This window comes from Bos taurus, chromosome 12 (assembly GCF_002263795.3).
Source record: "Bos taurus isolate L1 Dominette 01449 registration number 42190680 breed Hereford chromosome 12, ARS-UCD2.0, whole genome shotgun sequence".
Lineage (NCBI taxonomy): Eukaryota > Metazoa > Chordata > Mammalia > Artiodactyla > Bovidae > Bos > Bos taurus.
In genome coordinates this window covers 72,206,526-72,223,590 of record NC_037339.1, presented here as the reverse complement: position 1 = coordinate 72,223,590, position 17,065 = coordinate 72,206,526, and the positions used below count along the sequence as shown (strand labels likewise).

Genomic DNA, 17,065 nt, shown 5'->3' with positions numbered 1-17,065 from the left:
GTATCTTGAGTTGGACTTTTTAAAATTCCTGGGAAGGTCTGAGAAAGAAATGAGATTGGCTTTAAGGAAGGGGTGTTTATTGCACACTAGAATCTTTTGTTTCCTTCTGTAGATGTTGATTTTTTTTTCCCTTAGATGCAATTTTCATCTTCTACCGACTTCTATAAGGGGTTTGAGATAACTGACAATAAAAAACTCACAAATCTATGCTTCCCAGCCAGGCTGAAAGGGCTCAGGAAGCTAGCTGGCCTTGTTGGCCTTTAAATCGCACACTGGATGGCCTGGCCCCAGCTACCCTCACCGAGCTGTACAAAGAAGGATGCTCCTGGCTCTCGTCAGCCTCCCAGGAGAGGGAAGAATTGAGTATTGTTAATAACTATGGACTGGAGACCTTTTGGAGCAAAAAGGAAGACAGTCTTGAGTCTTTCTTATTATGGGTTGTAAATATCACATAAAGAACGAGTGCATGTGATGCTGGAAACTTGTAAAGAGGAACTGCTCATGACTGAAAGGCCTAAGACAGATGTATCTTTCAAGTTCTTATCGAGAAAATGACTATGAAGAAAATCATGGGTCAGGAAGACCAGTGGAAAACTCCCTAGGAGAGAGCCATAGAAAATGTACACTTCAGAAGAGAGATATAATCAGAGAACTCAAAAAAGGAAAATATATCATGTATGCCCTCAGAAGGGTAAAAAGATTTTTATTCATGTGCATGAGATTACTCAAACAGATGATCAGATATACAAGTGCCTTGAACGTGAGCAAAACTTTTGTGAAAACTTAGCTCTTATTATGTGCAAGAGAACCCACACTGGGGAGAAACCTTATAGATGTGATATGTGTGAGAAAACCTTTATCCAAAGCTCAGATCTTATTTCACATCAGAGGATCCACAGTTATGAGAAACCTTATAAATGTAGCAAATGTGAGAAGAGCTGTAGAGAGCTTCAGCTGTAGTTCAGACTTTATTGTGCATCAAAGAATTCACATGGAAGAGAAACCACATCAGTGGTCTGCATGTGACAGTGGCTTTCTCCTAGGCATGGACTTCATTGCCCAACAGAAAATGAGAACTCAGACAGAGGAGCTGCATTATAAATACAGTGTCTGTGATAAAAGCTTTCATCAGAGCTCAGCCCTTCTTCAACATCAGACAATCCACTTCGGTGAAAAACCATGTACCTGTAATGTGGCTGAGAAACGTCTTGAGCTCAGCCCTCCCCATGTATCAGAAGCCTCACAGATGTCTTGACCAGACAAGAAGTTATTATACCATAAAAAAAAAAAAAAGATGTATTTACAATGTAAGAGAACTCATTTAAGATGGAGAACTCAAAGCAAATCTCAGACTTTGCTCAAAGCTCAGACTTTATTGGGGACCAGAAAATCTGCAGTTGTAGGAACTTGAGAAATGGTTTGACCAGAGAGCTGTCTTTACAGAACCGTATCAATCACTCCAGTGAGAAACCTTACAAATGCCCTGAGTTTTGGGAAAACCTCAGTCCAAGCTCATGTCTGATCACCCACAAGAGGATTTATACAGGTGGGAAACTTACAAGTTCAGTGAATGTGAGAAAGCTGTTTAGCAATGCTCACCTCTCATCATTCCAAGAGAATTCAGATCAGAGGATGATATTTTTTTAAGGCCCTGTGAAACAGTGCTTCAGACAGTATGTACGCCTCATTGGACGTCAGAAAGCCCCACTGGAAAGAAACCCCAACAGTTGTGAAAAAAGCCTCTTAACATAACTGCGACTTTATTACCTATCAGAGAAGCCATACGGGTGAAAATTTGTGTATTTGCCTTGAATGTGGCAAAAGCATTAAGTGGAGAGATTTCTTGGGTTTGCAACCCATGCCGCCCCACCCCCCACCCCCGCCAAAAAAAAAATCTGATGAAGGACCTTATGAATTCTCAGAATGAGAAAAACTTCTGTCAATGATCAGTTCGTGTACACCAGGGAACTTGTATAAGTGAAAGACCCTATAAATAACCCTAAGTCTGGGGGGAAAAAATCCTTGCAGGAAATCTCTACCTTATTGGGCCCCAAAGAAACTACTCTGGAGAGCATTTTGTAGACCTCTATAGAGGTCTAAATGGACTGTGTACATTTAATAAGTATGAGAAGAACTGTTCTCATAGTTAGTTGACCCCTGTAGTAGAGATGACTTTTAATGGAGTTGACATGCAAACCGTTTTGTTTAGATTCCCAGAAACGTGTTCTGGGAAGAGCTAGGGCAGGTCAGAGTAGGCCTGATGGGTAACTCAGGTAAAGATGTTTTTCTTTTATCTGAACCACTGAATGATTGCTTTACTTGGAGTTTTTAAAATTTGGAACTCGAATAAAAGGAAGGACTGTAATTGAGGGAAAAAAAAAAAAAGACTCACAAATCTATTTATGTATAAATGTAAACTCATACACTATGTGTGTGTGTGTGTGTGTGTGTGTGTGTAATATCCAATCCACAATGAGGGTGGTTATAATATTACCTACAAGTATAAATAAACCTGTTAGAGACATCCTCTTTGAACTGCTTCAGAATATAGGAGCATGAAATCTGAAGGACCTAACCTAACTAGGAAGCATGTGAAAGCATTAGTAATGGGTCTTCAATGGGTACCTAAAGCAAAACCATTGGCACAGGCTCCTGTGGAACCCTTCATTTTGATCTTATCTCTGCTTTCTAGGTTACCTGCCAGGTTGGATTAGTCATAAAAGGCCCTCACCCGGGGAGAGCCAGATTATTAAAACTGGTGGATGTTGTCCAAATGATGCATATCTGCTAAACAACTGTAATTTGGATTTTTCCCTGGTTGATATTTTAGCTGGTTTTTTTGACAACCAACAATGTCAAGCCAAGTGCCTAAAGACCAGACATAGCAGGAGCTGGAAGGACCCTTCCCCATGAGCATGAAGGATCCAGCAGGGTGGGATACACAGTTAATGCAGTGACTGTAAGAAATTATTCATCTGTAGGTCTAATAGAAAGGTCAGACAGCCCTATTTTTCTTCACTTATGATTGGAATTTATTCCTTCATAATCCCTTCCTCTTCACTCTGAGTTTTATATTGATACCATGGCAGAGATGGGGAGAAACAGGAAAAGAACATGGGTCTCCATCCAGATAATGCAGTTTGGTTCACAAGGGCTCACAGTTATAGACATTTCCTCCTCCTCTCAGGTTCCCCTTGCTTGCAGCTGTGGCTCTAGGATTCCCTGAGTACAAACCACTCCTGTCTTTCTCCATGACCTGCAGTCCTTCCCTGGAAAACTTAGGACAACCACTTACCCTCCTAGCTTCATGTATTATCTGTAAATGAAAATGAAGTTTTTGCTTTTCTCATTTGTGAAGAACCTCTGAGAAAACTGATCAGAAAGAGCTGTGAAATGATAACCTGAGTCTCTGTGATGCAGACATTACCCCCCTAATCCATCCCTCAGAGACATGCCAGGGCCAGCTGCCCTGGATGACAAGGTGGGGAGGCTCTGGGGTGGCAAGTGTGGTATGTAGGTGATAGTGGTGCTGAGAGGACACAGAACAACTGGTGTTAACTTGGACAAGCATCTTAACCTAATCCCAAATCCTTTTTGGTCAAAATCTCCATCAACTGTGATTACAACCTGCAAAATATTCATGCCACTCTTTCTATTTGTTAAACCAGCCTGTAAAATTCAGTCATAAGTCTTCTTAGAATTGTCTAAGAATGTTCAGATATTCTTCCCTGTGTTTCCCTAGGACTCAGTACCATGTGCAGATCTCCATGGATTTGTGTCCATCTGAGATCATAATCTTCAGAGGCCTTGACCCAGACCACGTGAATATGCATGTCCCCACCACGCCACCTTGCTCTCATAACAAGCAGATGCTAAGTGTTGATTACATTCCTATTGCCTGAAGCTGCCTACCACGGTATCATACTTTTCCTGATAAAGATGAATGCTTAAATCAGCATCAACAAATGATTTAGTTTGCCTCCAATTAAAATAAGAGAAAAAAAATGATTTAGTTTTGAATTCACCCTGTTGTCTTTTTAGAACAAGACCATTCTCCAAGATAAAATCATCTCACAGATGACATGATAATTAAGTGAATATTCATGGAACTCTTAGCACAATCCCTTGCATATAGTAAACGCCTGGTAAATGGTGTCTGCTGTTGACATTGTATATACTTAACATAATGATAGAAAGTTGGCTGTATGTTGAGGGCAAGCTTAAATATGTCATAAAGGTTCATGACATGGGCTTTCTGGCTCCATGTATGGATACTTTTCAGTGTCCATCAGGTTGTTTTTCCCCTCCCTGGGCCTCAGTGTCTCCATCTGTAAAATGAGATAATACTGTTACTAGGTAGAACTCTTGTGAGGATAAGTGAGTCAATACATGTGAAATATTGAGTGTTCAGCCTTGAACACAGTCAGCACTCAGTAAATGTTAACTATGGATAGAAAACCAAGAAAAAGGAATTCCCACTTCAAAAGATCAACATTTTAATTTTTTCCCTACGTTTCTGGACCCTGAATTTGTAATTAACCACTTCTTTATCCCTGCATGTATAGATGAGGCTTCTGGATTCCTCACCTATGATGCCTGCTTATTCATCCCTCTAGTAACAGCTGCTTACTCCTGATAGTTTGCGATTCAGCTCCTACTCTCTAAACCTCAAATATTCTCATCTGTTAAAGATACTAATGCCTGCTTCATAGGGTACTGAGTGTATCACAAGAGATGATACCCAGAAAGTTCTTATCAGAGTGTTTGGCTCATGCGATAAACATCATGAGAGCCACCTATAGTTTTATTTCTTTGGATGAGTGCGCATTCCTTGCTGTTGCAACAAGGATTTCAAGGAAAGGAGTTTAATCCTAACAACACAAACCATTAAAATTTATCTTTGAAAGTATCCTTGACATGGAGGCCTCTGTATTTTCGTTATTTCAGACATGTCTACTTGTGAATGGTGTGGTGGGAGTGATGGTGGCTACAATTCCTTGGATCGCTATACCTGTGATTCCCCTTGACATCATTCACTTTGTTCTCCAGCGATATTTCTTAGAGATGTCGAGAGATGTGAAACGCCTGGAATCCACAAGTGAGTACCGGGGCTCTTAGATTGGGATGGTCATTCAGGCTGGCTTTCCGTTTATGCTGTAATTAACCACACCACTGAAATTCCACAGATTATATCTTCTGGAATTTCTCACTAAGTTAACATTAGGTAATTGAATATGTAGCCACTGAGGCAGTGTGGCCCTTAAGGCAAATGGACCTGTTGCTGGGTCAACTCCAGTTTGAATCTTAGGACAGGGAATATGAGCACCATGAGGACAGGGACTGTTTCTGTCTGGTTCATGATATACTTCCTAAAGCAGAGTATCCAGCCTACAAATTTCTTAAAAATAAACTATTTCATCATGTTGGAACTAATGCAGGAGGAAAATAGAGAATTTTGCTTCTCTTGAAGTTACCAGAAATGACAAGGAAAGGAAACAATTAGGAAAAGGAAAGGAGACATCAGGAAATATATGTCAGAACTGATATATTTGAAAAATACATTCTTTCCAATGTTCAAGTAAGTTGCAGTTGTTAAATGTATTGAAAAGATAAGTCCTGTTTTTTTCAGCTTTGCACATTATCATCACCAGTATTTGGAGTGATACCCCACTGTGGCCCCTCCTTTTTTAAATTACTCATATAAATAATAGTGAAAATCATCCCCTAGGAGAACACAGGAGGGGAATATGTTCAGAATGCATTTGGTTTATTACTCCATTCGACTTCCTAGTTTAAGAATAATGTGGAACAGGGACTTCCCTGATGGTCCTGTCATTAAGAGTCTGTGCTTCCACTATAGGGGGCACAGCTTCAGTCCCTAGTCTAGGAACTAAGATCTTGCATGGTGTGGCCAAAAAAAATAGAATACTCTAGAACACATTTTATGATTAATCATTCTGTAGGTAATTACCAATTATGAAATAATTGAATTTATCTCATCAATATTAAAACAAAAATAGTAGGGAAAGTAGAATTGTTATATATTTCTTAAAAAGTTACAAGAACTATAGCCAAAAAGGGAAAAGTAAGGATGGAAGATGTTTGTATCAGAGACCTCAACCATGAATAATTATTGTAAATTAATACCGACTTAACAACAGACTGGTTCCAAATAGGAAAAAAAGTACGTCAAGGCTGTATATTGTCACCCTGCTTATTTAACTTCTATGCAGAGTACATCATGAGAAGCACTGGGCTGGAAGAAGCACAAGTTGGAATCAAGATTGCCAGGAGAAATATCAATAACCTCAGGTATACAGATCACACCACCCTTATGGCAGAAAGTGAAGAGGAACTAAAGAGCCTCTTGATGAAAGTGAAAGTGGAGAGTAGAAAAGTTGGCTTAAAGCTCAACATTCAGAAAACTAAGATCATGGCAACTGGTCCCATCACTTCACAGGAAATAGATGGGGAAACAGTGTCAGACTTTATTTTTTGGGGTCTCCAAAATCACTGCAGATGGTGACTGCAGCCATCAAATTAAAAGACACTTACTCCTTGGAAGGAAAGTTATGACCAACCTAGATAGCATATACAAAAGCAGAGACATTACTTTGCCAACAAAGGTCCGTCTACTCAAGGCTATGGTTTTTCCAGTAGTCATGTATGGATGTGAGAGTTGGACTGTGAAGAAAGCTGAGCGCCGAAAAATTGATGCTTTTGAACTGTGGTATTGGAGAAGACTCTTAAGAGTCCCTTGGACTGCAAGGAGATCCAACCAGTCCATTCTGAAGGAGATCAGCCCTGGGGTTTCTTTGGAAGGACTGATGCTAAAGCTGAAACTCCAGTACTTTGGCCACCTCATGGGAAGAGCTGATTCATTGGAAAAGACTCTGATGCTGGGAGGGATTGGGGGCAGGAGGAGAAGGGGATGACAGAGGATGAGATAGCTGGATGGCATCACTGACTTGATGGACGTGAGTCTGGGTGAACTCCGGGAGTTGGTAATGGACAGGGAGGCCTGGTGTGCTGTGTTTCATGGGGTCGTAAAGAGTCGGACACGACTGAGCAACTGAACTGAACTGAACCTTCTAGAAACCAAGCCAAGTAGAGAAGCATATTGAGTCCCATAGTTCTTTATATCTACTAATGGAAACAAATCTCAAATCATCCAAACAAGTTTTTTTTTTTTTTTTTTCATTGTGGCATTTGCATGTTTTGTTTTATAATAAACACTTAAGAGGTATTTATTCTAATTATTTGTGAGAAGGATAGTGATCATCAGTTTCACAAAAGCTATAGAAAAACAAATTCCGTCATCAAGAGAACCAGCTAAACTTTTGGAAGGTTCAGTTGTGTGAGATGTTTGGATGGATGGGGAGCAGTAGAGTCCAGATGTGTGTGACTTTGTGCTGATATGACCTGGGGAGGCAAAAGAAGAAGTGATGAGCTCCATCCAGTCTTTTTGTCGGCAAGGCTTCAGACGTTTTATGATTTGAGGCCACCCATGAAGTGGACTCATTCAATAGTCTTGTGAAGCAGGTCTCTGGTACATTCAAAGAGGGGTTGTTCCAGAAGGAACAGTTTACAGAGATTTTTGCTTGGGGAAAGAGCCATTTCCCATCATATGGAAGTGGAGGGAAGGGTACCTCCTGTGTCTTTTTTCAAGAAGCAGTACAGGATTTTCTCACTATTGGTTATAGGGAGTCTGAAAACTTTGGTATCATCCCTATGGAATATTGGGACTTTTTGCACCCTGTCATTGCAACAAGTTAAACAATAAATTCAATCTAGAAGCCTATTCCTCCACACCCCAGATAACCACATATGGTGGCTAGTTGATAGATCTGTTTATGTTCTCTCTCTAAGTGGTGGGTCTGTGCCATAAATGATGACATTGCTGTTTTTTTCTAAATAGTAACATAGTATATCTTAAGGTCCCTGCTGGAGCCACCAGCAAAAAGGATACCTGAGTTCTGTGACCATAAGGCACAAACCTGCTTCATTCTTGTGCTCTGAAGGACTACTGATGTTGTGAGGTTTAGTTTCAGATCTTACTGCCTAAATGCCCCTGGAAGCTTAGGCTGACATTTTTTTTCTTAATGACATATTCACAGCTGATTATAATGAGGTTTGTGGTGGGGGTCGGGGAGGGGAGGCACATTTTTGCAAAAGTGAGCATAACAGGAGTAAGTCATGGACAAGTACGTAAAACCAGGATGGCATTTGGTTGCCTTTTGCTAGCCAGCTTTTTGCTTTTGGCACTGCCTGAATGATGAGGCCATATCCAAATTCTGGCAGAAATGTACTGTGATCAACTAGAATGTCTGCCATGGGCATTTTTAGGGTAGGGGTAGCATGTATATAGGTGTATTAGGACCATGGATCCTCAAGTCTGCTGTTTTAAGGGTTCCTCATGCCGAATTCTCAGATGTACAGTAATGGCTAAGAGTATTGATATTAGCTGAGTAAGATTTGAGAGTTTTCTAAACATAAATAATAATAATAATATATAACATTAATAAATTAATAATCTATTAATGCAATAATAATATAATTATAATTTTTCTGGAGAAAAATATGCATCGTCACACATGGGCATGCTTAATGCTGGTTATTCTTTCTCTGAGACACTAGTATTGTGATTAAGCACAACCTTGGAAGTAAGGCATATTTGACTCTCACACCCAGGTGGTGAGTAAATTGTACTTAATCCTAGGCAGAGAGTGCTCTTAATGCCTCAGTCTCTGGAGTTCTTGGGACGATTTTTGAATGCTTTTAGAGTTCTTCATGGCCACTAGTAAAATATGCATCGTCACACATGGGCATGCTTAATGCTGGTTATTCTTTCTCTGAGACACTAGTATTGTGATTAAGCACAACCTTGGAAGTAAGGCATATTTGACTCTCACACCCAGGTGGTGAGTAAATTGTACTTAATCCTAGGCAGAGAGTGCTCTTAATGCCTCAGTCTCTGGAGTTCTTGGGACGATTTTTGAATGCTTTTAGAGTTCTTCATGGCCACTAGTAAAGGCACTGAGACACTGAACATGAAGGGATTAAGAACTTATTCACAACTAGAGTTCTGAGTTCAGCCTCTCAGTCGTGTCCAACTCTTTGCGACCTCAAGAATCCCAGCATACCAGGCCTCCCTGTCCATCACCAATACCCAGAATTCACCCAGACTCACGTCCATCGAGTCAGTGATGCCATCCAGCCATCTCATCCTCTGTCGTCCCCTTCTCCTCCTGCCCCCAATCCCTCCCAGCATCAGAGTCTTTTCCAATGAATCAGCTCTTCCCATGAGGTGGCCAAAGTACTGGAGTTTCAGCTTTAGCATCAGTCCTTCCAAAGAAACCCCAGGGCTGATCTCCTTCAGAATGGACTGGTTGGATCTCCTTGCAGTTCAAGGGACTCTCAAGAGTCTTCTCCAACACCACAGTTCAAAAGCATCAATTCTTCAGTGCTCAGCTTTCTTCACAGTCCAACTCTCACATCCATACATGACCACAGGAAAAACCAGAGCCTTGACAAGACAGACCTTTGCTGGCAAAGTAATGTCTCTGCTTTTGTATATGCTATCTAGGTTGGTCATAACTTTCCTTCCAAGGAGTAAGTGTCTTTTAATTTGATGGCTGCAGTCACCATCTGCAGTGATTTTGGAGACCCCAAAAAATAAAGTCTGACACCGTTTCCACTGTTTCCCCATCTATTTCCCATGAAGTGATGGAATCAGATGCCATGATCTTCGTTTTCTGAATGTTGAGCTTTAAGCCAACTTTTTCACTCTCCTCATTCACCTGCATCAAGAGACTTTGTAGTTCCTCTTCACTTTCTGCCATAAGGGTGGTGTCATCTGCATATCTGAGGTTATTGATATGTCTCCCAGCAATCTTGATTCCAGCTTGTGCTTCTTCCAGTCCAGCATTTCTCATGATATACTCTGCATAGACGTTAAATAAGCAGGGTGACGATATACAGCCTTGACGTACTCCTTTTCCTATTTGGAACCAGTCTGTTGCTCCATGTCCAGTTCTAAATGTTGCTTCCTGACCTGCATATAGGTTTCTCAAGAGGCAGGTCAGGTGGTCTGGTATTTCCATCACTTTCAGAATTTTCCATAGTTTATTGTGATCCACACAGTCAAAGGCTTTGGCATAGTCAAAAAAGCAGAAATAGATGTTTTTCTGTAACTCTCTTGCTTTTTCCATGATCCATTGGATGTTGACAATTTGATCTCCTGTTCCTCTGCCTTTTCTAAAACCAGCTTGAACATCTGGAAGTTCACGGTTCACGTATTGCTGAAGCCTGACTTGCAGAATTTTGAGCATTACTTTACTAGCATTTGAGATGAGTGCAATTGTGTGGTAGTTTGAGCATTCTTTGGCATTGCTTTTCTTTGGGATTGGGATGAAAACTGACCTTTTCCAGTCCTGTGGCCACTGCTGAGTTTTCCAGATTTACTGGCATATTGAGAGCAGCACTTTCACAGCATCATCTTTCAGGATTTGAAATAGCTCCACTGGAATTCCATCACCTCCACTAGTTTTGTTCGTAGTGATGCTTCCTAAGGCCCACTTGACTTCACATTCCAGGATGTCTGGCTCTAGGTCAGTGATCACACCATAGTGATTATCTGGGGCATGAAGATCTTTTTTGTATAGTTCTTCTGTGTATTCTTGCCATCTCTTCTTAATATCTTCTGCTTCTGTTAGGTCCTTACCATTTCTGTCTTTTATCGAGCCCATCTTTGCATGAAATGTTCCCTTGGTATCTCTAATTTTCTTGAAGAGATCTCTAGTCTTTCCCATTCTGTTGTTTTCCTCTATTTCTTTGCATTGATCGCTGAGGAAGGCTTTGTCTCTTTTTGCTATTCTTTGGAACTCTGCATTCAGATGCTTATATCTTTCCTTTTTTCCCTTGCTTTTCACTTCTCTTCCTTTCACAGCTATTTGTAAGGCCTCCCCAGCCATTTTGCTTTTTTGCATTTCTTTTCCATGGGGATGGTCTTAATCCCTGTCTCCTGTACAATGCCATGAACCTCATTCCATAGTTCTTCAGGCACTCTTATCCATAAGATCTAGTCCCTTAAATCTATTTCTCACTTCCACTGTATAATCATTAGGAATTTGATTTAGGTCATACCTGAATGGTTAGTGGTTTTCCCTACTTTCTTTAATTTTTGTCTGAATTTGGCAATAAGGAGTTCATGGTCTGAGCCACAGTCAGCTCCTGGTCTTGTTTTTGCTGACTGTATAGAGCTTCTCCGTCTTTGGCTGCAAAGAATATAATCAGTCTGATTTCGGTGTTGAACATCTGGTGATGTCCATGTATAGAATCATCTCTTCTGTTGTTGGAAGAGGGTGTTATGACCAGTGCATTGTCTTGGCAAAACTCTATTAGTCTTTGCCCTGCTTCATTGCATATTCCAACGCCAAATTTGCCTGTTACTCCAGGTGTTTCTTGACTTACTACTTTTACATTACAGTCCCCTATAAGGAAAATGACATCTTTTGGGGGTGTTAGTTCTAAAAGGTCTTTCAGGTCTTCATAGAACCGTTCAACTTCAGCTTCTTCAGCATTACTGGTTGGGGCATAGACTTGGATTACTGTGATATTGAATGTTTTGCCTTGGAAATGAACAGAGATCATTCTGTCGTTTTTGAGATTGCATCCAAGTACTGCATTTCGGACTCTTGTTGACCATGATGGCTACTCCCTTTCTTCTTAGGGATTCCTGTCCACAGTAGTAAATATAATGGTCATCTGAGTTAAATTCACCCATTCCAATCCATTTCAGTTTGCTGATTTCTAGAATGTCGACATTCACTCTTGTCATCTCTTGTTTGACCACTTCCAATTTGCCTTGATTCATGGACCTGACATTCCAGGCTCCTATGCAATATTGGTCTTTACAGCATTGGACCTTGCTTATATCACCAGTCACATCCACAACTGGGTATTGTGTTTGCTTTGGCTCCATCCCTTCATTCTTTCAGGAGTTAGTTCTCCACTGATCTCCAGTAGCATATTGGGCACCTACTGACCTGGGATTTCTTCTTTCAGTATCCTATCATTTTGCCTTTTCATACTGTTTGTGGGGTTCTCAGGGCAAGAATACTGAAGTAGTTTGCCATTCCCTTCTCCAGTGGACCACATTCTGTCAGATCTCTCCACCATGACCCACCCATCATGGGTTGCCCCACAAGCATGGCTTAGTTTCATTGAGTTAGACAAGGCTGTGGTCCTAGTGTGATTAGATTGACTAGTTTTCTGTGAGTATGGTTTCAGTGTGTCTGCCCTCTGATGTCCTCTTGCAACACCTACTGTTTTAGTTGGGTTTCTCTTACCTTGGGCGTGGGGTATCTCTTCATGGGTGCTCCAGCAAGCGCAGCTGCTGCTCCTTATCTTGGATGAGGGGTATCTCCTCACTGCTGCCCTTCCTGACCTTCAACGTGGGATAGCTCCTCTAGGCCCTCCTGCGCCTGCTCAGCCATGGCTCCTTGGACATGGGGTTGGTCCTTCCAGCCGCTACCCCTGGCCTCGCGTGTGGGGGCGTGGGGTAGCTCCTCCCAGCCGCCACCCCTGACCTCAGATGCAGTATAGCTCCTCTCAGCCGCTGCCCCTGACCTCGGATGTGGGGTCGCTCCTCTCGGCCGCACTTAGTGCTCCGGTTGCAGCCGCCTGTGCTTAGTGTGCCAGTCGCAGCTGCCTACTAGAAGGTCTCACTAAAATGAAATAATGTTTAGAATCAAATCCCATACCCACCAGAGATGCTCGGGGGCTCAAACAAAACATTGTGTGCACCAGGAGACCCCATAGAGGCTGAGCCAGACTTGCCTTTGAGTGTTTGAGTGTCTCCTGCAGAGGTATGGGTCAGCAGTGGCCTGCTGCAGGGGCAGGGGCTCTGGGTGCAGCAGATCTGTGTGTGGCATAAGCCCTCTTGGAGGAGGTCACCATTAACCCCACAACAGAGCCACCAGAATTTACACAGGACTGGGGAAACAGACTCTGGGAGGGCACAAACAAAACCTTGTGTGCACCAGGACCCAGGAGAAAGGAGCAGTGACCACACAGGAGACTGACCCAGACTTGCCTGTGAGTGTCCAGGAGTTGCCTGTGAAGGCCTGGGTCACCGGTGGCCTGCTGCAGGGTCGGGGGCACTGAGTATGGCAGTGCATGCACAGGACCTTTTGAAGGAGGTTACTGTTATCTTCATTACCTGCACCATAGGTTGGTCTCAGGTCAAACAGCAGGGAAGGGACACAGCCCTGCCCATCATCAAAAAATTGGGTTAAAGATTTATTGAGAAGGACAAGACCCAATTTCCCCCACAGTCTGTCTCTCACTTAAGGAGGCTTCCATAAGCTTCTTATCCTTATCCATCAGAGGGCAGACAGAATGAAAACCACAATCACAGAAAGCTAACCAAACTGATCACATAGACGACAGCCTTGTATAACACGAGAGAAAAATAGTTGTGTTACATTTTGGCATATTTTCTTTCAATGTTTCTTGTTTCATGAATTCTTCTGCAAAATTGGTATAATGATTTAATGTCATTACATGAATATTTTCTGTTCTTATTTTGGGTTCCCTGAAGCTTAACTCTAGGACAAGAATTTGAATGCAACAGGTTATTTGGGAGATGGTCCCAGAAAACACAGGTAATGGAGTATGGAAGTGAGAAAGAAAGGGAGTAAGAGCCAGAAAGGATGTATTATCAAGCACTTCAATTCTCACAGGAAAGAGAGGCAGCACCACTGCTAAACCAGGAGCTGAGAAATAGGTTGCTTTGGACCATAGCCTTGTCTAACTCAATGAAATGTATGAACCATCCCATGTAGGGCCACCCAAGATGGACGGGTCCTGGTGGAGAGTTCTGACATAGATAGGACACTGAACGATGAACTCCCCAGGTTGGTGGGTGCCCAATATGCTACTGGAGAAGAATGAAGAAATAACTCCAGAAAGAATGAAGAGATGGAGCCAAAGCAAAAACAATACCCAGTTGTGGATGTGACTGGGGATGGAAGTAAAATATGATGCTGTGAAGAACAGTATTGTATGCTAAATCGCTTCAGTCGTGTCCGACCCTGTGTGACCCCCATAGATGGCAGCCCACCAGGCTACCCCGTCCCTGGGACTCTCCAGGCAAGAACACTGGAGTGGGTTGTCATTTCCTTCTCCAATGCATGAAAGTGAAAAGTGAAAGGGAAGTTGCTCAGTCGTGTCCGACTCTTAGCGAACCCATGGACTGCAGCCTACCAGGCTCCTCCATCCATGGGATTTTCCAGGCAAGAGTACTGGAGTGGGGTGCCTTTGCCTTCTCCACAATATTGCATAGTAACCTGAAATTTTAGGTCCATGAATCAGTGTAAATTGGGAGTGGTCAAACAGGAGATGGCAAGAGTGAACATCGACATTTTAGGAATCAGTGAACTAAAATGGACTGGATGGGCGAATTTAACTCAGATGACCATGATATCTACTACTGTGGGCAAGAATCCCTTAGAAGAAATGGAGTATCCCTCTTAGTCAAAAAAGGAGTTCAAAAAGCAGTTCTTGGGTGCAATCTCAAAAGCAACACAAAGATCTCTGTTCGTTTCTAAGGCAAACCATTCAATATCAAGTAATCCAAGTCTGTGTCCCAACCAGTAATACCTAAGAAGTTGAAGTTGAACAGTTCTATGAAGACCTACAAGACCTTCTAGAACTAACACCCAAAAAAGCTGTCTTTTTCATTATAGGGGTCTGGAATGCAAAAGTAGGAGGTCAAGAGATACCTGTAGTAATAGGCAAATTTGGTCTCAGAGTACAGAATGAAGCAGGGCAAAGACTAACAGAGTTTTGTCAAGAGAGCACGCTGGTCATAGTAAACACCCTCTTCCAACAGCCCAAGAGAAGACTCTATACATGGACATCACCAGATGGTCAAATCAAAATCAGATTGATTATATTATTTGCAGCCAAAGATGGAGAAGCTCTATTCAGTCAGACACAGGAACTAGGGAAAGCCACTAGACCATTCAGGTATGACCTAAATCAAATCCCTTACGATTATACAGTGGAAGTGACAAATAGATTCAAGGAACTAGATCCCATAGATAGAGAGCCTGAAGAACTATGAACAGAGGTTTGTGACATTGTACAGTAGGCAGTGATCAAGACCATCCCAAGGAAAAAGAAATGCAAAAAGGCAAAATGGTTGTCTGAGGAAACCTTACAAATAACTGAGGAAAGAAGAGAAGCGAAAGGTAAAGGAGAAAAGGAAGTATATACTCATTTAAATGGACAGTTCCAAAGAATAGCACAGAGAGATAAGAAAGCCTTCCTTAGTGATCAATGCAAATAAATAGAGGAAAGCAAAAGAATGGGAAAGACTAGAGATTTCTTCAAGAAAATTAGAGATACCAAGGGAACGTTTCCTGCAAAGATGTGCTCAATAAAGGACAAAAATGGTATGGACCTAACAGAAGCAGAAGATTTTAAGAAGAGGTAGCAAGAATACACAGAACTGTATAAAAAAGATCTTCATGACCCAGATAATTATAATGGTGTGATCACTGACCCAGAGCCAGACATCCTGGAATGTGAAGTCAAGTGGGCCTTAGGAAGCGTCACTATGAACAAAGCTAGTGGAGGTGATGGAATTCCAGTTGAGCTATTTCAAATCCTGAAAGATGATGCTGTGAAATTGCTGCACTCAATATGCCAGAAAATTTGGAAAACTCAGCAGTGGCCACAGGACTGGAAAAGGTCAGTTTTCATTCCAATCCCAAAGAAAGGCAATGCCAAAGAATGTTCAAACCATGGGAAAATTGTACTCATCTCACACACTAGCAAAGTAATGTTCAAAATTCTTCAAGCCAGGCTTCAACAGTACATGAACTGTGAACTTCCTGATGTTTAAGCTGGTTTTAGAAAAGGCATAGGAACCAGAGATCAAATTGCCAACATCCATTGGATCATTGAAAAAGCAAAAAAGTTCCAGAAAAACATCTACTTCTGCTTTACTGACTACACCAAAGCCTTTGACTTGTGAATCACAACAAACTGTGGAAAATTCTTCAAGAGATGGTAATACCAGTCCACCTGACCTGCCTCCTGAGAAATCTACATGCAGGTCAAGAAGCAACAGTTAGAGCTGGACATGGGACAACAGGCTGGTTCCAAATCAGGAAAGGAGTATGTCAAGGCTGTATATTGTCACCCAGCTTATTTAATGTATATGCAGAAAATATTATGTGAAATGCCAGGCTTGCTGAAGCACAAGTTGGAATCAAAATTGCCAGGAGAAATATCAATAACCTCACATAGGCAGGTGACACCACCCTTATGGCAGAAAGTGAAGAAGTACTAAGGAGCCTCTTGATGAAAGTGAAAGAGGAGAGTGGAAAAGTTGACTTAAAACTCAACATTCAGAAAACTAAGATCATGGAATTTGGTCCCATCACTTCATGGCAAATAGATGTGGAAACAATGGAAACAGTGACAGACTTTATTTTCTTTGGCTCCAAAAGCTCTGCAGATGGTCACTGCATCCATGAATTTAGAAGACTCTTGCTCCTGGGAAGAAAAGTTATGACCAACCTAAATAGCATATTAAAAAGCAGAGACATTATTTTGCCAACAAATGTCTGTCTGGTGAAAGCTTTGGTTTTTTTCCAGTAGTCATATATGGATGTGAGAGTTGGACTATAAAGAAAGCTTAGTGCTGAAGAATTGATGCTTTTGAATTGTGGTGCTGGAGAAGACTCCTGATAGTCCCTTGGACTGCAAGGAGATCCAACCTGTCATTCCTAAAGGAATTCAGTCCTGAATATTCAGTGGAAGGACTGATGCTGTAGCTAAAACTTCAATACTTTGGCTACCTGATGTGAAGAAATGACTCATTGAAAAAGACCCTGATGCTGGGAAAGACTGAAGACAGGAGGAGAAGGTGACAACAGAGGATGAGATGATTGGATGGTATCACTGACTCAATGGACATGAATTTGCACAAGCTCCGAGAATTGGTGATGAACAAGGAGCCTGACATGCTGCAGTCTATGGGGTCACAAAA

General features: G+C 41.8%; 1 protein-coding gene across 1 annotated transcript in view; it reads left to right on the top strand.

Annotated features, from left to right (window-relative positions):
- The window catches only part of LOC112449109 (ATP-binding cassette sub-family C member 4-like), a 67,533-nt gene that overhangs the window by 41,541 nt on the left and 8,927 nt on the right, over nucleotides 1-17,065 (top strand). Inside the window, 1 exon segment of the mRNA XM_025000208.1 lies at nucleotides 4,948-5,098. Within this exon segment, the coding sequence (XP_024855976.1) occupies nucleotides 4,948-5,098 (151 nt within the window).